This window comes from Trichomycterus rosablanca, chromosome 6 (assembly GCF_030014385.1).
Source record: "Trichomycterus rosablanca isolate fTriRos1 chromosome 6, fTriRos1.hap1, whole genome shotgun sequence".
Classification (NCBI taxonomy): domain Eukaryota; kingdom Metazoa; phylum Chordata; class Actinopteri; order Siluriformes; family Trichomycteridae; genus Trichomycterus; species Trichomycterus rosablanca.
The window spans coordinates 37,666,216-37,690,485 of NC_085993.1; the positions used below are offsets into that span (position 1 = coordinate 37,666,216).

At 39.8% G+C, this 24,270-nt stretch overlaps 1 protein-coding gene across 1 annotated transcript in view; it reads left to right on the top strand.

The window, feature by feature from the left end:
• LOC134316527 (synaptogyrin-1-like) overlaps nt 1–23,738 on the top strand; it is a 33,757-nt gene extending 10,019 nt beyond the window's left edge. The window contains exons 2-4 of the mRNA XM_062996914.1: nt 6,098–6,335; nt 14,466–14,611; nt 22,929–23,738. Coding sequence (XP_062852984.1) covers nt 6,098–6,335; nt 14,466–14,611; nt 22,929–23,153 — 609 coding nt within the window. The 3' untranslated portion in view covers nt 23,154–23,738. The remainder of the gene's footprint in view (nt 1–6,097; nt 6,336–14,465; nt 14,612–22,928) is intronic.
• Nucleotides 23,739–24,270: the final 532 nt, after the last annotated feature.

Below are 24,270 nucleotides of genomic sequence, written 5' to 3' on the forward strand. Positions count from 1 at the left end.
TATAGAGTCTGTCCGAAAACCTAGTGAGCTGCCTTTCTGCCTAAGTAGAGAGGATTCTAATAAGACCCCGTACTTAAAGGCAGGTTATTCAGACACACTACTTAGACATCGATTACGTCACCACAGTTTTTGCTTACTAAGCTAACACAGTTAGCCTCAGGCCATTCAAAGCAATGGGCTGAGGCGACACAACCGGCTAGCATGCAAGCTAACATCTCCTTTTGTGTACTAAAAATGGTTAATGTGTCACTAACATGTCCAAATTTGCAAAGAAATTAAACATGTTCACCTTTATACAAATTAATAAAGAATTAGAATTTATTTACATTTAAAAAGAACTCAGCAGAAAAGTTGCGCCGCACAGATTGCTGGGATTGCCTCGTTATTCAGTCAGATTATTGCTTCAAAATAAGGCACCCTAGTAGGCAGCATTTTAAGGCAGTGGTCCCCAACCACTGGGCCGGTCCATGCATTATTTATTACCGGGCTGCACAGAAAGAATAAATAAATAGAGATTGCTACAAAAGCAATGAAAACACTGCTCCCATTTCCAATACACTTCAGGTGTTATTGTCTCCTATCACACCTAGGTGGGAGCATTTCATTGCAGCGAAAAAAGCTCAGGGTTCCCACTGATTTTCCATGATTCGTGAGTAGTGAGTTGTTATTCTATTTTAACCCCCCTGTCCCCACCGGTCAGTGAAATTATATCTTATATGAAACCGGTTTGTGGAGCAAAAAAGGTTGGGAATTGCTGTTTAAAGGCATCTAAGAATCTGGAAAGCCTTTTTCTCAGGAGTGCACATAGGATGACGTAAATGCAGACTATGTAGAGAGCTCACTAGGTTTTTGGACAGACCCATATGATCCAGAGCACAGTATGTGAGCGTGCTTCTCAGTATAGAATCTCCGGGTCACTGGCCCAACAATGGAGGACCAACCCCATATTAATGCTTATGGGTTTAAAATGGGATGTCATAAAAGCTTCTGTAGGTGTAGGTGTCCCAATACTTTTGTCCATACAGTGTATGAAGAAGATACTATAGTGTTCATTTTCTCTCTGTGTGTCATTCCACAGCAAGACATCCACTAATGCTGCATCTGTAGTCAACAGCTGTGCAAACCATGCCACCCACCAGAGGCACCCACTGATACCTCTGATCACCATACACACTCAAATTAACACACGCACACACTCACACACACACACACACACACACACAACACTTATCTGCCACTTTCGGCAAACAAATGCCTACGGCACCATATGCACGCCCACACAGCCACACTAAAACAATAATCCTTCCCCTGGGTGGAAAAATGCTTAGCCTCAGGCAATATGTCCAGCATTAAAGTCCTCAAATTAAAAAGTTTATGAACTTATTCCTGAGGGAAGAAAGATACAAGCCAGGTTCTACTTCGAGTTTTAACATATACAGTCAGTGTAAGAGGATTAATTACTTTAGAGTTTATTCATTAGACACTTTTATCTAAAGTGACTTACAGTACAGTGACAATATATTGTCTAAGCAGCTGAGAATTAAGGGCCTTGCTCAAGGGCCCAACAATGGCAACCTGGCATGGTTGGGGCTTGAACATGCGACCTTTCGGTTACTAGTCCAGCAACTTAACCGCTAAGCTACAACTGCCCCTTGGAACTATTAATTCTGAGTACAGCACCCACACTGTTTGTTAAGTGCAGTTTCAGATCACAATTACACAGATCAGCCATAACATTAAAACCACCTCCTTGTTTCTACACTCACTGTCCATTTTATCAGCTCCACTTACCATATAGAAGCACTTTGTAGTTCTACAATTACTGACTGTAGTCCATATGTTTCTCTAAATGCTTTGTTAGCCCCCTTTCATGCTGTTCTTCAATGGTCAGGACTCTCCCGGGAACACTACAGAGCAGGTATTATTTAGGTGGTGGATCACTGCAGTGACAATGACATGGTGGTGGTGTGTTAGTGTGTGTTGTGCTGGTATGAGTGGATCAGACACAGCAGCGCTGCTGGAGTTTTTAAACACCTCACTGTCACTGCTGGACTGAGGATAGTCCACCAACCTAAAATATCCAGCCAACAGGATATTTGTCCACATTGAGCGTCTTGTAACCACTGATGAAGGTCTAGAAGATGACCAACTCAAACAGCAGCAATAGAATAGATGAGCGATCGTCTCTGACTTTACGTCTACAAGGTGGACCAATTACGTAAGAGTGTCTAATAGAGTGGACACGGTATTTAAAAACTCCAGCAGCGCTGCTGTGTCTGATCCACTCATACCAGCACAACACACACTAACACACCACCACCATGTCAGTGTCACTGCAGTGCTAAGAATGATCCACCATCCAAATAATACCTGCTCTGTGGTGGTCCTGTGGGCGTCCTGAGCATTGAAGAACAGGGTGAAAGCAGGCTAAAAGATATGTAGAGAAATAAATGGACTACAGTCAGTAATTGTAGAACTACAGTGTGCTCCTATATGGTAAGTGGAGCTGATAAAATGGACAGTGAGTGTAGAAACAAAAAGGTGGGTTTAATGTTATGCCGGTGAATATGCTTTAGTAACATTTACTGTCCAGCTCAAATAATACAAAATGTGTCCCTGTCTTTGTTATCTCAGTTCTTTATTTAAACTAAAAAGAAGAAGTTAGAAATGTGGTCGCTCGTTTTCACTTTCTCAGTAACTCTTCCGTCCATCCGTTTATCACCCAAACCCATCTGTGTCTCTAGAGAAAGCTACACCTGCTTTTTAAATTTTCCTATTTCACTTTTGAACCTACTTGGTATTTATCAGGTGCTTTCACATTGTATTGTAGACTTGAGTGGAAATAAAGTTATTGTGGTTTGGACACCTGACCATGAGCTTGTTGGACGTCCAATTTTAAATACAAATGGTATTTAACCAGAGTGACACCTATGTAATCTTTCCAGCTATAACAACAACAACTCTTCTGAGAAGGCTTCTCACAAGACTGAAAAAGAATGTTTGTGGGGATTTGTGACCATTCAGTCAAATGTGCATTTGTATGTCTGGGCACTGATGTTGGTCAAGAAAGTCTCAATTGATGTTCCTGTTCGTTCTAAAGCTGTTCATTGGGGCTGAGGTAAACCAAGCTTTTCTTCATGTCTTTATAAACGTGCTTTGTGCACAGGGGGATAGTAATGCTGAAACAGGAAAGGGTCATTCCTACGCCTAAACAAACAATGATTGGCTTGGTGTTCAGGAGGGGTGCTGGAGAGGAGTCCTCATAACTGATGCAATTACGACCTCTGCTGGCTGAGTCACATATGAACCCCCCTTGTGCAGGTGAACAGATGCGGTCGGCTACTGCACACGTGTCGGAGGGTGCATGTGTTGGTCACGACTCAGACCGGAGTGGAGGTCAGCATCAGTAGAAAGGAAGCTTAATGCAATTGGGTAATTGGATATGAATAGAATGGGGGGAAAATGGGGGGGGGGGCTTCCCTGTTGCTGCAAAGTCCAATTATATAATTTCAATGAATTAATTCCTTTATTGTCACTGCATATCAATACAACTAAATTTTTCTGTGCAACTCTTTGAAAAACAAAAACATACACTGTCACATACACATACACACTATGTTTGTTTGTTTATTAGGATTTTAACGTCATGTTTTACGCTTTTGGTTACATTCATGATTCATTACACAAGGTTAATCAGTTCAAAAGATTATATCACAATCCACTGTAAGCCCGGATAAGTTCAATCTACTTAAAAAATTTGAGGAAACCGGTTGCCTTAAAAAAGTTAAGTAATGTATAATGAAAACTTGAGTTAGCATAACTTAAAACATTAAGTTATTACACCTAAAAGGCAAGTTGATTAAACTTTCTTTTTTTTGTTATACCAACTGCTTTTCCCAATAATTCTACTTATTATCTTGAGCTCAATGGACACAAATATTGATTTCTTCTTAGTTTTCATGTTAATTACATTTTAAATATGAATTACAAATGTTTATAGAGAAACAGACACAATTATAAAATTATTTTTCTTTATTTCACTTCAGAAGTATTTACTTAAAATACATGTCAAGAAAACATCTTAAAAACTGTACAAACTGTATATAAAGTTCTGATGAAACACAAACAGCTCCTCACAGTAACCATGAACCTGTAAAACAACAAAAAGAAACAAGAAACAGAAGTATTAAAATCAACATTAATAGCATTAATTTAAGGATTAAAATAAACCAAGTCAGCACACTCTTTGCTTCGTATGAAGGCTAGCATGCTAACATGCTAGCATGTAGCCTAAATACGGCAAATAAAGCAGCGCTGTTTGATTATTTATTTAGTGTCAACATTAAGATCATTTATTTTAAACAAAATTGTTAAGTAAAGTACAACACTTACCAAAATTAGACGGAAGATGAAAAAGCCCCATCAGACTGGTGTACATGCTACTCAAAAATAGCATAATGAGGAAGAAAATGTTTGTCCACTTAGTTTAACAAAGGTTCCACTTCACAAAAGACATTTCAGGAAGACAAGTTTACTTTTGCAAAAAGCCTTAAATGAAAAGTAAAAAGTAATTTGCAACAACAGGTTACAAAAGTTAAAACAAATGGCTACCCGAACACAAGAAAATCATTTTTGCCTGATTCACCAACAGCAAGCTGAAAAAAGGAGGACTTACATGTAAATGTGGTAGTTTTTCTGTTTTATTACCTTAACTTAACTTTTTTAAGTTAATCTGATAGAAAAGTAATTTTTTTTGTTTAGTAAACTTAAATCTTTTAGCACATTTAAATGTGTACTCAAATTAGTACAATGTACTCTGCATTTTATAGTAGAGCAAAAAAACTTAAATAATTTATGTATGTTGTACTAAAAATGTTTGATTAAATATAAAGTCCGGGCTTACAGTGTGGACAATTTAGTGTCTCCAATTCACCTCACTTGCATGTCTTTGGACTGTGGGAGGAAACCGACGCAGACACAGGGAGAACATGCAAACTCCGCACAGAAAAGACCTGGAGCGCCCCACCTGGGGATTGAACCCAGGACCTTCTTGCTGTGAGGGGACAGTGCTACTCACTTAGCCATCGTGCCGACCCGTACACATTATGTGAAATACACACAACAACATACAAGTCAAGTCAATACAAGTCCTTAAAATATTAACATCTAAAAGTATATGGAAAAGTATATAAGAAAAAGTATATAAAAATACATAAACAGTATATAAAAAAGTGTATCTGTGCTATAGGTTTCACAATTATACAGTAGAGGTATTGCACATTGTACAAACTAACAGTATTATTGCTCATTTGTTAGAACTTATTGCACTTCAACACTTGTATAATTGACTTATTACACTTGTTAGCAATGGTTGTGGCTGAAACAGATTAATAGAAGGAGTGTCCCAATATTTTTGTCCATATAGTGTATTATGTTTGAACTGTAGACATTTTTACTTCACTAGGGGTGATAAAATAATGACTCTGCACCATTTGGAATGCAGTGTATGTCATTAATGTTATTATTATGATAATAAAACAACATTTATAAAACGGATAGTTCCGGTCCTAAAATCTGATTGGCTGAGCCGCGTTCGAAGCCGTTGTAAAATCCCCGATAAACGCACACCTAGGACCACCTCACATCATTCCATATTAATACGCCACTGAATAGAGAAAGTTAATGTTATTTTCGCCCTCACGTTGCCTAGCAACACTGTTAATCGGATTACCTTGTGTCGCGGAAGAATGCTTTATTGTAAGTTTATACACAATAAATACATTTATGATTAAACATTGTTGTATTTATTATATTTTATGTTGACCGCCGTTTTATAAAAGCAATAAGCCACTCGAGACCGTACGTTACTGTTACGATTTTAGCACGGGGAAAGAAGTTTTAGGCACTCCGCTTCGCGTCGTGCCAAAAACGTCATCCCCGTGCTAAAATCACAGTAACGTACGGCCTCTCGTGGCTTATTGCTTTAATATATAAGGCTATAATGATATAAGGTTAGACATGTATCTCATATACTGTACTGTATTTGCTAATGCTGACAGCATCTCTCTCTCTCTCTCGCTCTCTCTCTCTCTCTCAGCTCTTTTCATTAGTAATATTTGGCTGCATTGCTAACGAAGGCTACGTAAACAGGCCAGATGAGGTGGTGGAATACTGCGTTTTTAACAGGAACCAGAACGCCTGTAACTACGCTGTGGGCATGGGCACCCTGGCCTTCCTCTCCTGCATTGGCTTTCTGGCACTGGACGTCTACTTCCCTCAAATCAGTAGTGTTAAGGACCGCAAGAAAGCTGTGCTTGCCGATGCTGCAGTGTCAGGTGAGAGAGAGTCTTTTATTTTCTATGTCTATTTTTGTCGGCATAATACAATTTCTTCCAAATGAAAGGAACGGAGAGAGAAGGGTCCCAAAAAGCAGGTATAAGAAAAAATTCAGTCATGAAATATCACAAATGGCAAAAAATGCACAACAAATATACATATATATATATATACAGTATATACATATACACATATAAAGGAAAAACAAGAAGGTGAAAAGATGTTAGCTGAGAGAGCCATAAATTTACTGATGGGACCTGAGGGGTAGACCAAATCAGTAAAATACATTTTTTTGCAATGAAGACTAATAGGGTGAAGATCTGTTTTGCATTGTTGTCATATATAGCTTCTAATTGACTATAAAGCAGGTATAATTTAGGGCACAATGTGAACTGTATGTTAAGAATTTCCTGTATAGCTATATGTACCTTTTCCCAAAAAGTTTTAATTTTATTACAGGTCCAAAAAGAGTGAAAAAAAGTGCCTTTGTGAGATTGACATTTAAAACATAAATCGGATCTCTCTGGAAATATCCTATGTAGACGCACTGGAGTAAGATAAAAGCTGTTAATAAACTTAAAATTAAGTTCATGTATATTTATTGAAGTACACTTAGGGTACAGGTTAGAACAAATAGAGCACCAGACCTTTTCGTCCATAACCTCCTCCAGGCCCCCTTCCCAAATGCCTTTAAGGTTTACAAAAGAAGAATGACACTCATCAGACAGCATGACATAAAACCTTGAGATCAGACCTCTCAGGTCATGTTGCTTGGATATAAAACACTCAATCACTGTCACATCAGTTCTCAAAGTCTTGTCATCCAACTGAGCTTTAAGTGTCTAAATTGAAGATATCTGAAAAAGTCTGTCTTTGGTAAATTATACTTATTCGAAAGGTCCAAAAATGACATCATAACACCCTCTGGAAATAAACAAGAAATCTGTGATATACCACGTCTACTCCAACTGGAGAGCCCAATATCTGATAATTGAGAGGGAAAGTCTGGGTTGAATGCCACTGGAGAGAGCTGGGAGAGGCCTTTTGGTACCTTAAGAAATTTTTTTATTTCTTTCCATGCGCGCAATGTATTAGATATAAAAAAGCTCTCCGAGACATTCTTTAATTTATTCAAATTTTGAATGAATGGTAAGAACTGTATAGGTAAAGGGTAGCAGGCACTGGATTCCATAAGAACCCATAATGAATTTGTCCTGTTAGAACACCAACTAACTATGTTTTTCATCTGGGCTGACCAATAATAAAGTTGTAATTTGGCATGCCTGCTCCTCCTTTCTCCTTAGGTTTCATTAAATTAGACAATTTAAATCTTGGTTTCCTGCCGTTCCAAATGAACCTCGAAAACTGCCTGTTCAGGTCTTTGAAAAATGAGCTAGATAAATTACAGGGAAGACATTGAAATAGATAGAGCAAACGTGGTAAAATATTTATTCTCAGGGTATTTATCCTACCAAAAAAAGAAATAGGGAGAGAGCACCAGTTGACCAGATCAGCCTTTAATTTATTGACAAGAGGTATATAATTTTTAGAGTTAAGGTCATTAAGGTCCGGAGTCAAAAAAATGCCCAAATAATTAAAACCAGATGTAACTAAGCTAAATGGGAAATTCTGCAACATAGGGGAAGTAGTAGATATGTTAAATAAATTAATCTTATAACTGGATAGAGTACTATATTGGGAAATGCTTTGTAATAGTGCAGGTAGAGATGAATTCGGATTAGTTATATATAACAATACATCGTCAGCATAGAGAGAGATTTTATGTTCTTCATGTCCCGCCCTAATGCCAAAAACCTTCAAATTTGATCTAATCATTTCAGCTAGGGGTTCAATTACCAACGAAAAAAGGAGGGGGGAGAGAGGGCAGCCCTGTCTAGTCCCACGTGCAACTCGTATTGCTTATGATATAAATCCATTAGATGAGATTGTGGCTTGGGGATCTGAATAGAGCTGTTTAATAAAATTAGGACCTAAATTAAACTTTTCGAGTACAGCAAAGAGAAAGTTCCATTCGACACGGTGAAAGGCCTTTTCAGCATCCAAAGAAACAATTAAAGAGGGCTTTTGTGTTTATTAACAAAATCTACCATATTTAAGAGCCTGCGTATATTGTCTGAGCCATAGCGATTTTTCACAAATCCTGTTTGATCGGGATTAATCAGTCTAGGTAAGACAACCTCCAGTCTATGAGCGAGAACTTTAGCAACAATTTTGTAGTCTGTGTTTAATAAGCTTATGGGCCTACAATATGCACAGCTCTGAGGGTCTTTACCTTTTTTTTACTACTCTTTTTGTATTAGCAACACATACCCTGTTAGCACTTGTAGGTGCACAGTTAGAATCTAGGGCTCATTTCTTAACAATGTCTATTAATCTTAATGCCTAGTTATTTACCAATGGACTCTTGCTGATGACAGGATGGTGTTGGCTTTACATTTTTGGTTGGAACACTATTCTACTGCCTGCATTTGCAATGAGGTGTTTTAAGAGTCCCTACTGCACCTGTTACACTCATAGCAGTACTACGCATTACCATGTCATTACTGCGTTAGTGTCAGTGCAGTGTTGAGAATGGTCTACCACCCAGATCACTTCTGGTCTTCAATAATTCCATAATAATTTCAAATTCAATAATTTCCCTCTGGATAAAAGTATTTATCTGACTGTCTGTCAAAAATTGTCAATTTATTTTGTCAATTTATTTGTATAGCGCTTTTTACAATGGACATTGTCTCAAAGCAACTTTACAGAATCCAGGACCAACAGACAAAAAACCCCTGTTGAGCAAGCCGAGGGCGACAGCGGCAAGTAAACTCCCTTAAAAATACAGGAAGAAACCTTGAGAAGAACCAGATTCAGCAGGGACCCCCTGTAACTAGCAAAAAAAATAATTGGAGTTCTTTGTTATTCAGTCCAGTCTGTGATAAAGTCCGTAGTGAGTTCTTGACATTTTTTATGCAAACACGCCAGGTTCTCGTCAAATCTAGCTGGAGCAGCATTGTTGGCACAGCAGTCTCGACTTGCAGTCTCGACAACCTCGGGTGGGTAAACAGGTTCCTGTCAGAACAACCTTGGGGTAAAACAACAGAAAATGTAGTGAAAATGTGAAATCATTAAGAGTAAAATGTCAGTTTTGCAGAGAGTAGCATGAGACACCGGCACCCCTAATTATTACAGCATAACTAAAATGGAGAGCGAGCAGGTAACAAAGTCATGAAGGCTTTCACAGGACATCAGTGCCCACCTCCCCACCGTCATCAAACCTGAGTGATCGGAGAAGAGAGGCAGAACGACAGCAACCCAACATCCCTGATCACCACAAGTTTCTGTGACCTAGAACCCCCAAGCTCTGCATTTTTGTCTATAGTCGCAGACATCCCAAGTTGCAAAAACTCATTTCAGGGAGGTACCCCCGGACCCGGACCTCGACCCCGACCCCCCAAGCCCAAAAAAAAAAAAAAAAAAAGCTAAAAAACCTCTCGCACACACCAAAGGATATGGGTGATAACAGAACTTTTAGGAGCTGCTAACTGAGCTACTAAGGTAACTGTTTGCATTACAAACACATTAATGTGTACTACATAGTGCACTAGATAGTGTGAAAGGTAATATATTTATGTTCCCTACATAGTGCACTAGGTAGTGTACTAGATAATAGAATTATGTTTCTTACATAATGCTTTAGGTAGCGTATTAGTTAACGGATTTATGTTCCCTACATAGTGCACTAGATAGTATTTTAGATATGAATTTATGTTCCCTACACAGTGCACTAGATTGTATATCAGATCACGGATTTATGTTCCCTACATAGTGCACTAGATAGTTTATTAGATGACGTATTCATGTTTACTAGTGCACTAGAAAGTATAACTAGATGATTATTTGGGTTCCTTGTGCACTAGATAGTGTATAACATAATTAATTATGTTCCCTACATAGTGCACTAAATTGTATATCAGATAACAGATTTATGTTCCCTACATAGTGCATTAGATTGTATATCAGATAACGGATTTAATACGCGATTGGGGAAAAAAGTTTGTGTCGCCTGCATGCGCGCGTGTGTGTGTGTGCGTGCATGCGTGTGTGTGTGTGCGCTCTTGCCCGCTTGTTCTAGATTCCGGGAGATTTTTATCTGACAGGCATCAGGGAGCCGCTATGTGTATGCGGGAGACTCCTGGAACTTCCGGGAGACTTGGGATGTCTGTAGTCGGGGTGGGCAGCTCCAGTCCTAGAGGTCAAAAATCAGGCGCAGACAGAAGCCAACACGCAGCGCCAGCAAATGCGACAAACATGTCTGTCTATCTATCTATCTGTCTGTCTGTCTGTCTATCTGTCTATCTATTTATCTGTCTATTTATCTATCTTCCTATCTATCTGCCTGTCTGTCTATCTATCTGTCTATATATTTGTCTGTCTATTATCTGTCTGTCTGTCTAGCTATATATCTGCCTATCTATTTATCTGGTCAGTGGGGGACAAGTGGGGGTTCTTTTTTAATTTATATACGGGATACAGAAGTGTAACAGAGTGTATAAAGCAGCAGCTGGGCTACTACCCACAACAGTGTATATAAAATAATCAGTAGAGATAGGTGTACCTTATAAAGTGGATACTGTGGCTATATGTTGGTATAGCATATACACTATTGCCTCAGACTTACAGTGTCACATTTCTCTAGTGTAAAGGAGGTAGTGTGATGGTGGAGTCTTGTGCTGTATACGTGTTAAAGCCCTGTGCTAATCCATATTTAGTGTCACAACCAGAATAATACATTTTTCATAACACAAACAGACTTTACAGCAGCTCTTATCAGGCTGATTGATCCATTATGTCCATTTCTGCCAGCATTTTAAGGATCTGTCCTGAATCGTTTGAATTTGTGTCTGTGTTAATGGAGGAGAAAGATGCAGTGAATGCCAGGGCGTGAGATATTGTGTGGACAAGCAATAAATTGAAGAAAACAAAGGCCTTTTATGAGCCTTTTGTGAGCCATTATAGATGCACACACACCTCATGCAACCGATTTAGCTTTTTGAGCTTTATTGTATCCATAAAACAATAAGACACAAACACTTTTAGAAAGCAATATAAATACAACAAACAAATTCATCTCAATCAGTGGAAGAATTTAAATGCGAACTCTATTTTCAGAATAATTGGGAAGTTTTGTAAAATGCAGTAAAAAGAATCTGTATAAGACTTTTTAATAGTTGCAGTTTTGCAAGCCGTATTCTTCTACATTTTAGCTTGATATGAGACTTTAGCTGCTCAACAGTCTGTGGTCAGCGTTGTCTGATTCTCCTTTTCATAAAGGACCATACATTTTCTGTAGGAGACTGATCTGGACTGCAGACAGGCCAGTCTAGCACACTCACTCTGTGTCTACAAAGCTACACTGTTGTAGCACATGCAGGATGAGGCCTGACATCTTGGTGAAATAATCATAAATTTCCCAGGAAAAGACATCACCTTGATGGCAGCATGTGTCTTTCTAAAATCCCAATATGCTCCTCCACATCAATGGAAGCTTCATGATGGACCATACATTTTCAATTAGAGACAGATCTGGACTGCAGACAGGCCAGTCAAGCACACGCACTCTGTGTCTATGAAGCCATGCTAATGTAATACAAGCAGGATGAGGCCTGGCATCTTGATTAAATAACCATGGACGTCACCTTGATGGCAGCATGTGTCTTCCTAAAATCCCAATATACGCCTCCACATCAGTAGAACCTTCACGCATATGCGAATTGCCCATTCCGTGGCCACTAATGCACCTCCATACTATGACAGATGTTGGCTTTGTTACCTTTTGCTGGTAAACATCTGGATGGGAGAACTTGATGTCCATTTTTCTTAAAAACAAGCTGAAACGAGGACTGATCTGACCACATTACAATGTTTTTCTATGTTTCACTGCTTTTCTGAGATGAGCCTGGGCCCAGAGAATTTCAGGTTGCATTTCTTGTGCAGTGGTGGTCTGTGTTCATTGACAATGATTTTCTGAAGGACTCTTGAGCCAGTGTGGCTATAAGAACAAATACTGGTTTACACCACTGTACATTATGCATTCTCTCACTCACTCACTGTCTTAACCGCTTATCCAATTAGGGTCACGGGGGGGTGCTGGAGCCTATCCCAGCTTTTCAATGGGCGCAAGGCACACAGTAACCTCCTGGATGGGGCACAATTCCGTCGCAGGACAGACACACAAACACACATACACACACCCATTAACCTATAGGGCAATTCAGTGACTCCAATTAAATTGACTGCATGTTTTTGGACTATGGGAGGAAACCGGAGCTCCCGGAGGAAACCCACGCAGACAAGGGGAGAACATGCAAACTCCGCACAGAAAGGACACAGACCGCCCCGCCTGGAGATCGAACCCAGGACCTTCTTGCTACCCACTGAGCCACCATGCCACCCACATTAAGCATTATGTGTTGGTATATCAAATATTAGTGCCAGTGTTACTGGAAAAATATTATTCTGGACCATTTAAGGTTTTCTGTGATTTTCAATTCAGACATCTGCTGTAAAAGTGACTAAAGATGTGAACATTGATTGCAGAGTCTGACATAATGGAACTTGCAATCCTACTGTTTTACCAGCGGATGTCAATTCACATTTAAAATGACTCTGCCATTGCCTGCAGGTTTAGCAGTTGTATTTCACACTGTTCAAGAGATTTAGCTTGAATTCTAGGAATACAGGAAGAAACCTTGAGAAGAACCAGACTCAGCAGGGACCCCCCATCCTCATTGGGTGGCCTGCAGGATCATTTAAATGAATAGAATTTACACACATACATACACAAAATTAAGTCGAACTAAAAGTTAGAACTAGCAAAAAAATAATTGGAGTTCTTTGTTATTCAGTCCAGTCTGTGATAAAGTCCGTAGTGAGTTCTTGACATTTTTTTTATGCAAACACGCCAGGTTCTCGTCAAATCTAGCTGGAGCAGCATTGTTGGCACAGCAGTCTCGACTTGCAGTCTCGACAACCTCGGGTGGGTAAACAGGTTTTCGTCAGAACCAGCTCGGGGTAAAACAACAGAAAATGTAGTGAAAATGTGAAATTGTTAGGAGTAAAATGTCAGTTTTGCAAAGAGTAGCATGAGACATCGCCCCATAATTATTACAGCATAACTAAAAGGGAGAGCGAGCAGGTAACAAGTCATGAAGGCTTTCACAGGACATCAGCGCCCACCTCCCCCACCGTCATCAAACCTGGTTTGACAAAACACTGGTAAATAAACACACTTCAGTTTGAACCAGACAGAGTAAAAGTGACAGGTGTTACTTAGAATTTCTGTAGTCATTGTTCTTCTTTATAAACCATGGTAAATCTGTTGTAAAGTATCAACAGGATTCATTTTGTCTGTTGGAAAAGGGACAACACACATTTCTGTGATGGCCCTGATTACAGAATTTCACAACAAAAAAGATTCTGTGATTTATGTGGATTTATTGTCAACTACAATTAAGTATTTGGACACCTGACCATGAGTTGGATTCTAAAATCATGAGCATATCTATGGAGTTTTCCATTTCTGGTAAATGAACACAGTTCAGTTTGAGCCAGACAGGGTAAAAGTGACAGATGTTAATTAGAATTTCTGTAGTCATTGTTCTTCTTTATAGACCATAGTAAATCAGTTCAGTTTGAACCAGACAGAGTAAAAGTCTATTCTAAAGTACGGTTCAGTAATCAGCAGGTCACGGGGCGGCACAGTGGCTCAGTGTGTAGCACTGTCACCTCACAGCAAGAAGGTCCTGGGTTCGATCCCCAGGTTGAGCAGTTCGGGTCCTTTCTGTGTGAAGTTTGCATGTTCTCCTTGGTCTGCGTGGGTTTCCTCTGGAAGCTCTGGTTTCCTCCTACAGTCCAGATGTGCAAGTGAGGTGAATTGGAGACAAAATTGCCCATGACTGTGTTATGACTGTAACCAAAGTGTGTAAAACATGATGTTAAAATCCTAATAAATAAATAATAGGTCACTGTAGTTATTAGTAACTACATTAATAAACAGCACTGGATTGTGTCTTCACAATTACACTGGTTAATGTGATGTGGTCTCTCATTTTTTTCTCCAGCCTTTTGGTCATTCGTGTGGTTTGTGGGCTTCTGCTTCATGGCCAACCAGTGGCAGGTGGCAAAACTTGAGGACAATCCACTAAAAGAGGGTGCTGATGCAGCTCGTGCTGCCATCGCCTTCGCCTTTTTCTCCATCTTCACCTGGGTTTGTATTTACACTCACTCATCTAAAATTTTGGTGCTACTCAAACACTAAATACACTTTTGCAGGGAATAAGATACAGGCTTATGTGAAAGTTAGGACAACCCTGGTCAAATTCCAGTGTGTTTATTTTAATGCACAACTGCAGAATAAATGTGTCAGTTATATGTTATGTTTTCATTTACCAGTATACACTGATTAGCCATATCATTAAAACCACCTCCTTGTTTCTACAATCACTGTCCATTTTATCAGCTCCGCTTACCATATAGGAGCACTTTGTAGTTCTACAATTACTGACTGTAGTCCTTCTGTTTCTCTGCATGCTTTGTTAGTCCCCTTTCATGCTGTTCTTCAATGGTCAGGACTCTCCCAGGACCACTACAGAGTAGATATTATTTGGGTGGTGGATCATTCTCTGCTGATGGAGTTTTTAAACACCTCTTTGTCACTGCTGGACTGAGAATAGTCCACCAACCAAAAACATCCAGCCAACAGCGCCCTGTTGGCAGCGTCCTGTGACCACTGATGAAGGTCTAGAAGATGACCAACTCAAACAGCAGCAATAGATGAGCGATCGTCTCTGACTTTACATCTACAAGGTGGACCAACTAAATAGGAGTGTCTAATAGAGTGGACAGTGAGTGGACACAGTATTTAAAAACTCCAGCAGCGCTGCTGTGCCTGATCCACTCATACCAGCACAACACACACTAACACACCACCACCATGTCAGTGTTACTGCAGTGCTGAGAATGACCCACCACCTAAATAATACCTGCTCTGTGAGTGAACAGGGTGAAAGCAGGCTAAGAAAGATATATAGAGAAATAGATGGACTACAGTCAGTATTTGTAGAACTTTAAAGTGCTTCTATATGGTAAGTGGAGCTGATAAAATGGACAATATGTGTAGAAACAAGGAGGTGGTTTTAATATTATGGCTGATCGGTGTATAAAATTAAGCAGATTATTAAATAATAAATGGTGTATTTCAGTTTCCTGTAGTGTTTTATGTCTTATTCCTAATTACAAAATCAACATATTCTAATTTAACCAGAAGGTCAAATAAAACAGCTAGTCAGCTAATAGCTAGTTCCTTTTCTCATCTATGCTCTTGGTCATTATGTGTGTTCCAGGCTGCACTTACATGGTTCACTTGGGAAAGACTAAAGAAAGTGACTTTTGAAGAAGAGTACCTTAAATTGTTCCCTTCTCAGCCCAGAGTTTAGCGCTAACATGCTACAACACTTGCATGTGCGTGCATGCATACACTAGCAGCCTTTGCATTTGGTCTCTGCATTCAGGTCTCTAAGTGCCAACCTATACTTGCTTCTTTGCCAGTCTGAATATGCTTTTTAAAATTATGATGGAAACCATGAGTGGGATTTGTTACAGTTTGAAAAGATATCTAGGGTTTTGTAAAATAGTCCACGACCACATCCATCTTCTTTTCTCCCCATTTTCCTCCCGATTTAGCGCACTTAATTCTGTCTTCCGCTGCTACCAGAGATACCAGATTGCATCCGAGGAGAGCACGTCGCTGTACACGCCTCTTCCGACATGTGCACAGCCCTCCTTTTCTCGCCCCTGCTTTCTGCACAGGCGTCTCTTCCGCCAACCAGGGTCCTTCATACCTTACAGCGTATGAAGTCCCACCCACCCACACATAGTCCAGCCCCCACCCTGCAGATACAGTGGCCAATTAGTATCTGCTGCAGGCACTGCCAATTATGCCCGCTAGATGGCGCCCAGCCGATCGGAGGCAACATAGAGTTTCGAACCGAGGAGTTCAGAAACTCGGTGCTGGTGTGCAAGCGGAATATCCCACTGCGCCACCTGGGCGCTTCTGAAGGGTATTTTAAAGCTCAAATAATTAACCTTGCCAAAGCCTTTTTGTTAAATAATTGTATAATTTGAGCCAATTTGTTGCATAGATTAGGTATGATAAAACAAATGGCTATGCAATGTTTAGATTGAAACAGGCAAGTCATGCTTCAGTTCTGAAGGGCATCAGTATTACAAAGGTTAGCAGTCAAACCCATTTACATCAACCTGATTTAACTAAAAAAGACTAAAAGGAATCATTTTGGGATTTAAAAGCGAAAACACATTTCTCCTATGACCCTATATCCATATCAAAAATTTACTAAAAAAAAGAATAATCATTTTATCTGATTTATAATCTGGATTCATGGTTAACTACAATGAAGTATTTGGTCACCTGACCATCATGAGCATTCCATTTCTGTGAAGACTTTCCATTAGAATTTGGTGTGTGTTTGAAGGCCATGTGTGCCCATTTAGTCAAATTTTCATTTTTGAGGTAAGATTGGATGAGGGGGGTCTGTTTTGCACTTGATGCTCAAATTTTTTTCACTAATGTTTGGTAGGGTTGAGGTCTCTGTTCAGGCCACTGGAGTTCCTCTACAATAAACATGTCAAACCATGTCCTTATGGACCTTGCTTCATGCACAAGGAGGGCGGCACGGTGGCTCAGTGGGTAGCACTGTCACTTCACAGCAAGAAGGTACTGGGTTCAATCCCCAGGTGCGTCCATTCTGTGTGGAGTTTGCATGTTCTCCCCGTGTCTGTGTGGGTTTCCTCCGTGAGCGCCGGTTTCCTCCCACAGTCCAAAGGCGTGCAAGTGAGGTGAATTAGAGATACGAAATTGTCCATGACTGTGTTTGACAATAAACTTGTGATCTGATGAATCTTGTGTAACGAATAATGACCGTTTCTGTTATGAATGGAACTGAGGTGTGTTAAACATGGCGTTAAAATCCTTATGAATAAATAAATATCATGCACAAGGACAAGGTCATGAAAAAAGAAAAAAGTCCTTACCCAAAATGTTATATGTTATAATGTTGGAATAAAATATACACTTTATAATTTTGTAATTTGTACACCTGTCAGCAATGGGTGTGGCTACAACACCTGAACGCAGTGTAAAATATCACTCAAACATGACACTGACATAAACCTGTCATAAATCTTTTATGCCAGACATAATATGCTGCCATAAGTGGTTGATGTCAGTATTATAGTTGTTAGGGCAGCAATCTGATTCACCACTAGTTATATTTTATTATTATTATTTTCTCAGTACTTTTTTATTATGAATCATATGACAAGCACTACACTGGCAGTTCAAAGTTAAATCTTTGAACACTATGAACACCTTTTTTCATTAGCAGTTTTAATAGGTGTTTTATAGCCTAAATAAATAACTCAAGACACCTGTACTCTAGGTCAGAGGTTCTTCATCCTTTATTTCTCTTAGACCACCCTGTGTTAAAAAAAACAATCATGACACAGGTTACGATATTATGTTTATGCTTTCAGTGAGGATGTCAAAAGGTATTGTCTTCTTACAGGAAATTCATTGAATCCTTGATGAAGGTATATATCTTGGTATTTATTGATTTTGGTTGATGTAGTGGATTTACTTCTGGTGAATTGGTGATGGGAGCTTCCTAACCTTCAGTGGGATCTGCATCAACAACCTAATTGGAATCATTCATAGTCACCATCTGTTGACCTTTGCAATTTAGAGGCGGGCAAATCAAATATTTGTCCATTCTCAAAGACCTAACAAAGAATATAGGTAGTATAAAATAATAATAATAATAATAATACATTTTATTTATATAGCGCTTTTCAAGATACTCAAAGACGCTTTACATAAGACAAATAATCAAAACAAATACGTACATACACCATACAAATCATAGTACAAAATCAAAATAGTACATCAACATCAAGAATAATTAAGATAAAAACAAAGAGAGCAGCATAAGACAGTTCATTAAAAATTAGCTAAATTATGAGAGAGAACAACAAATATAGAACAATTTCTTAAAATTAGACAGAAACAGGACAGATTTACATGCAATCAGGAAACTGAAAACTTTACAAGTTTTAGGATCTAGGACTTCACATTTCTGTCGTGATCTAAGTATAAAAACTATTAAAAAGAATAGCAAAAATAAAAGCATTTATTTTGTGTTGTTACAAGTTAAATGCCACTCTGAATAGATGAGTTTTGAGAAGTGACTTGAATTTGGACAGGTCAGGACAATCTCGTAGGTGTTTGGGGAGAGCATTCCATAAAGATGGAGCAGCTATGGAAAAGGCCCTGTCACCCCAGGTCCGGTGCTTGGTCCTAGAGGGTATGGACAGTAGGTTAGCCTCAGAAGAGCGAAGGCTACGGGAGGGAATGTGCTGATGGAGCAGGTCGGTGAGGTAGGATGGGGCCTGATTATGGAGAGCTTTGTGAGTGAATAGAAGAATTTTGAATTGAATGCGTTGAGCAACGGGAAGCCAATGAAGTTTTTGTAGAACAGGTGTAATATGATCACGGGAGCGAGTATGAGTAAGGAGGCGAGCAGCTGAATTCTGGATATACTGAAGTTTTTTTAGGATTTTGTTAGATGTACCATAAAGGATGCTATTGCAATAATCAATTCTGGATGTAATAAAAGCATGAATCAAGGTTTCGGCGGCAGAAAAGGAGAGTGATGGACGTAGACGTGCTATGTTTTTTAGATGAAAGAAAGCAGTTTTGGTGATGTGATTTACATGGCGGTCAAAAGAGAGGTTGCTATCAAAAATTACACCAAGATTTCGGATGTTAGAAGACGGAGACAAAGTGTCATTATCAATGGTAATTTGAAAATTTTTTGTGGTTTTTGCCAGGGTTGTAGGACCTACGATGATCATATCTGATTTTTCACAGTTTAATTTGAGGAAATTAGCTTTCATCCACAATTTCATTTCAGTGATGCAATTTGTCAGAGTGGAGTGAAGTTCAGTATTAATGGATTTGGAGGAGATGTAAAGCTGAATATCATCAGCATAGCAGTGGAAATGTAAACCATGCCGACGTATGATGTCACCAAGGGGGAGCATATAAAGAATAAACAAAAGGGGACCTAACACTGAGCCTTGGGGAACGCCTTGGGACAGTGGAGCAATGGCAGAACTACAATTGTTGATATTAACAAACTGTTGTCTGTTTATGAGATATGACCTTAACCACAAAAGGGCAGTACCAGTGATGTTGACAGAGGATTCAAGGCGGGACAGAAGAATGGAGTGATTAATGGTGTCAAAAGCTGCAGTAAGATCAAGGAGGACGAGAATATTAATTTGTCCAGAGTCTGAGGAAAGAAGAAGGTCATTTGTGACTTTGAGGAGGGCTGACTCAGTGCTGTGCTGGGGGCGGAAACCAGGCTGAAATGATTCAAATAGATTATTGGAATTTAGGTGATCTTTGAGCTGTGAGGCAACAACACGTTCCAGTATTTTCGACAGAAATGGAAGATTGGAAATGGGCCGAAAGTTACTCATAATGTTAGAGTCAAGCCCAGGTTTTTTAAGTATGGGAGTAACAGCAGCCAATTTGAGTGATTGAGGGACTGAGCCAGAACTAAGAGAGGAATTGATTATCTCTGTGATAAGTGATGAGATAACTGGAAAACAACCCTTAACAAGTTTTGATGGAGCAGGATCCAAAACACAAGTGGAGCTTCGCATCCCTGTTAAGATCTCAGATAGGTCCAAAAGAGACACAGGTGAGAACTGAGACAGAGGCTGGGTAATAAATTGAGATGAGATAGGCGGAGAAACAGAGATGACAGGGGAAACTGTCAGAAAATTGTGGATATTCTCAACTTTTGTTTGAAAAAATGAGAGGTAAGAGTTACACTTGTCAACTGTAAAGGAATTGGTAGTATTGTCAACTGGTTTGAGAAGTTTATTTATTGTGGAAAAGAGAGTCTTAGGATTTGTTGATCCAGCATGTATGAGTTCGGAATAGTAAGTGGATCGGGCTGCCGTAAGAGCGTCTTTGTAATGTTGAAGATAATCAGAATAAATCTGATAATGTACTGTTAGACCGGTTTTCTTATAAAGTCTTTCAAGCTGGCGTTTACGGGATTTCATTTGGTGAAGCTCAATTGTGTACCATGGTGCGGAATGACTAAATGAAACAAATTTGGTTCTCAAAGGAGCCAGCTCATCAAGACATGAGGCGAGTATGTCATTATAGTAATCGACAAGGTCAGATGAATTACTAGACAGTACAGGACAGACAGACATCTTTTTAACAAGAGAATCTGAGAAAGCAGAGGGAGAGATATATTGAAGATTCCTGAAGGATATTTTACGTTTAGCTCTAGTGATGGGCCTAGTGACCTCAATGTCCATGATGATTGTCAAATGATCAGAGACAGTAAGGTCATGGCTGGACGGCTGATGAACTAGGACACCAGTAGAGCAGACAAGGTCAAGAGTATGACCTTTTTTATGAGTTGGAAAATGTATATGTTGTGTGAAATTAAAACACTGTAACAATTCCAAAAATTCCCTGGCAAATTTACAGTTGTTGTCATCAATATGGATGTTAAAATCACCCATAAGCAGTACAGAGGATGAGAGGGCACTAAGCTGGGTTAAAAAATCTGAAAAATCAGAGAGAAAGGAAGCGTTTGGCTTTGGCGGACGATAAACTACAGCAGTGACCAGAGGAGTAGGCCCTGACAACTTGAAAGCCAGGTGTTCAAAAGAAAGAGCAGCAGGAAAAGACAAAGTGGTTATTTTAATATCATCCCTATAGACTGCAGCAACACCACCACCTCGCCCTTCCATACGAGGTTCATCAATATACGAGTATCCCATTGGCGTGGTCTGATTTAACATAAAATAATCCAAGGGTTTATGCCAAGTTTCAGTGAGACAGAAAAAGTCTAGTTCACTGTCAGATATAAATTCACTGAGTACAGTACTTTTTGTGTTGAGTGAACGAACATTAAGCAATGCCATTTTCAAGTGGTATTGTTGTGTAGTTGGCTGTGAGGAACGAGGAAGAGAACGGAGATTTGCTAAGTCCACTCCGCGTTTCCCATCCCACTCCGTGGACAGCGTTGTCATGGAGACTACACCGCTACTGGTGTGCAAGGCAGCAGCGCTCTGATGACGTGTTTGCGGAGCGACAGTGTGCACGGCTGACCAGAAGGATGGAATAGCGTTACCGTTTCGAAGATAAACAAGCTTTCTCCGGGAGCCCCTGTGAATATAACGAGGCCGGCGAAGGAGTCCAAGCTGTTTGATGACTGAAATACACGATGGAGTAGTGCAGTTGTTGAACTTCCTCAGCTGATCAACGGAATAGTTCAACATCGTGCCGATCCCAGGAAAACTCATCCACCGTTCACCACCGGCCGCAGACGCGATGTACAGTAGAAAGAACAAAAAGTATCAAAAGCACAAATAAAAGTATCAAAAGTAACATAGATCCATAAAGAAATAGATCCACAAGGTGTGTAAAAAGATGAAAACGAAAAACGATAAAAATACAATAAAATACGGTAAAATACGGTAACGGTAGCGGCAGCCAAATGCGCCAGCGTCCACCATCACCATGGCAATCTAGTGTAGTGTGAAAAATAGATTCATAAGATTCAGATTCATATTCATATAAGAGATCTTTCCTCTGCCAATAGACTAATGAATTTCATGTCCCATCACGTGATAATTTTTACTCTAGTAAAATGCAATGGGACACCCTTCTGGACTCACTGAGGTGCCCCTAGTGGGTTGCGGCCCCCAGGTTGAGAACCTCTGCTCTAGGCAGTGGTGTATCTGTAATACATAGCATAGTAATTCAACCACATCGGCGACCACATTCTTTCCCCCTACCCATATACAAACAATCCTGCCGTTTGTGTAACGTTTATCTCTGCTTCCTGTGAATGAATTGGCTGGTACTCCTTCAGTCAGACATTAAAATGAGATAAGTAGCCAGACTAGGGAGAATGGTGTAATGATGTAGCTAAATAGGCATAGGACAACAAATTCTGCCTCCAACTTCCTAAGTTCTATTGTTTTGACGTTGTTGCAGATCAAAACAAGACCTTTCAAGATGGATTTAATACTGAAATAATTAAGAATTAGTTCTGTTTTAATATACACTATGTAACTAGCAGTATACATGCTTGCTAATTATTGCTAGCTTGAATGATCTTTTTACTGCACTAATTACTGTACTGTACTAACTCTGCTCTAATCTCTCTTTCTCATACTTACACTATTATTTTATAAATTACTATTGTTTAATCACCTTTTCTTTAATTTCATGGATTGCTGGATTAATTAATCTATTACTCTTGATTTTACATTTGACATACCATTAATTAAACTCAATCCATCCACCCCTTTGTTTCTTATCCTTTGCTTAACCTTATTTAAATACATCCTGCCACACTTGGTTTTCCACTCAACTCCCTCCCATTTCAACCAAAATCCTCTGTGACAAGGCGGGGCAGTGCTTCCTGGCTTTCCAGCGCTATAAGCTAGGGGCAGATTCTGCGCTGTTCTCGCAGGACTACACCGACCCGAGCCAAGATGCTGCAGCTGCCCCATACAGCGCCTTCACCAGCGGGGACGAAACAGAGAGCCCCGGGGGAACGGGCTCGTACCAGCAGCCCAACGGAGATGGAATGTTTGATGGCTCTGCTGGGTACCAACGTCAGGAGTATTAATGGCACACGTGAAGATAAGGTGGCATGGGGTTATGTAGGAGACTTGCAAGTGGTTTTCAACAAACATGATACACTTTACAGATTTTGAATGTGCTTAGGTCAGACTAGTTTCTTTGAATTAGTAGTTCTTATAATTTTAGGTATGTGTCTTTATTTAAGTTTTGATAAAAGAAGCAGAGACAAACAATAGGGTGTAAAATAACATTTAAAAAATGAATAAAGATGTTTGGTGTACAAAGTTTTGTCACATGAGACTAATGTAGCTCACTCACTCACTTTCTTAGGCGCAAGGCACACAGTAACACCCTGTAACACAGTAACATACACACACCCATTCACTTATAGGGCAATTCAGTGTCTCCAATTAATCTGACTGCATGTTTTTGGACTGTGGGAGGAAACCAGAGCTCCCGGAGGAAACCCACGCAGACACGGGGAGAACATGCAAACTCAGCACAGAAAGGACTGCCCCACTAATGTAGCTAACAATTTTTATTTTATTTTTTTTCCTAATTTTTATCCCTCAGTCTAGTTGTGTCCTATTACCCTGAATGCGTCCTCTATACTGATGCGACCCTTCACCGCTGACTGAGGACGCCTCTCAACTGACATGCGCCCCCTCCGGTACATACAGTCAGTACAGATAGTGCATTTTTTACCAGCACGAGTCGAGTTCATACACTTGACGGGCACTATGTACGGAGGGCCACACCCCCATCAGCATTATTACTCAGCCCTGTGCAGGCGCCAGCAGTCAGCCAGCAGGGGCCGCAGTCACACCAGTTATGAGGACCTATGATCCGACTTTCTTACCCTCTAACCCTGAACAACAGCCAATCGTTGTTCATGCAGCCGCCCAGTCGGAAAGGCAGAGCTGAGATTCGATACGATGTATTCGAAACCCCAACTCTGGTGAGCTAGCGTACTTTACCGCTGCACCACCTGAGCGGCTAACAATCGTTTTTCTTTACATATATGCCCACACACTCGCCTTAAACATACTTACTGAACATCTGACATTTTTTTCTCGATGCAGTATAATTAATGACCACTTGTCTTTTGCTTCTGAAGTTTGAAGACAAAATGTAGGCAGATGATAATACAAGGCAGTCTATTT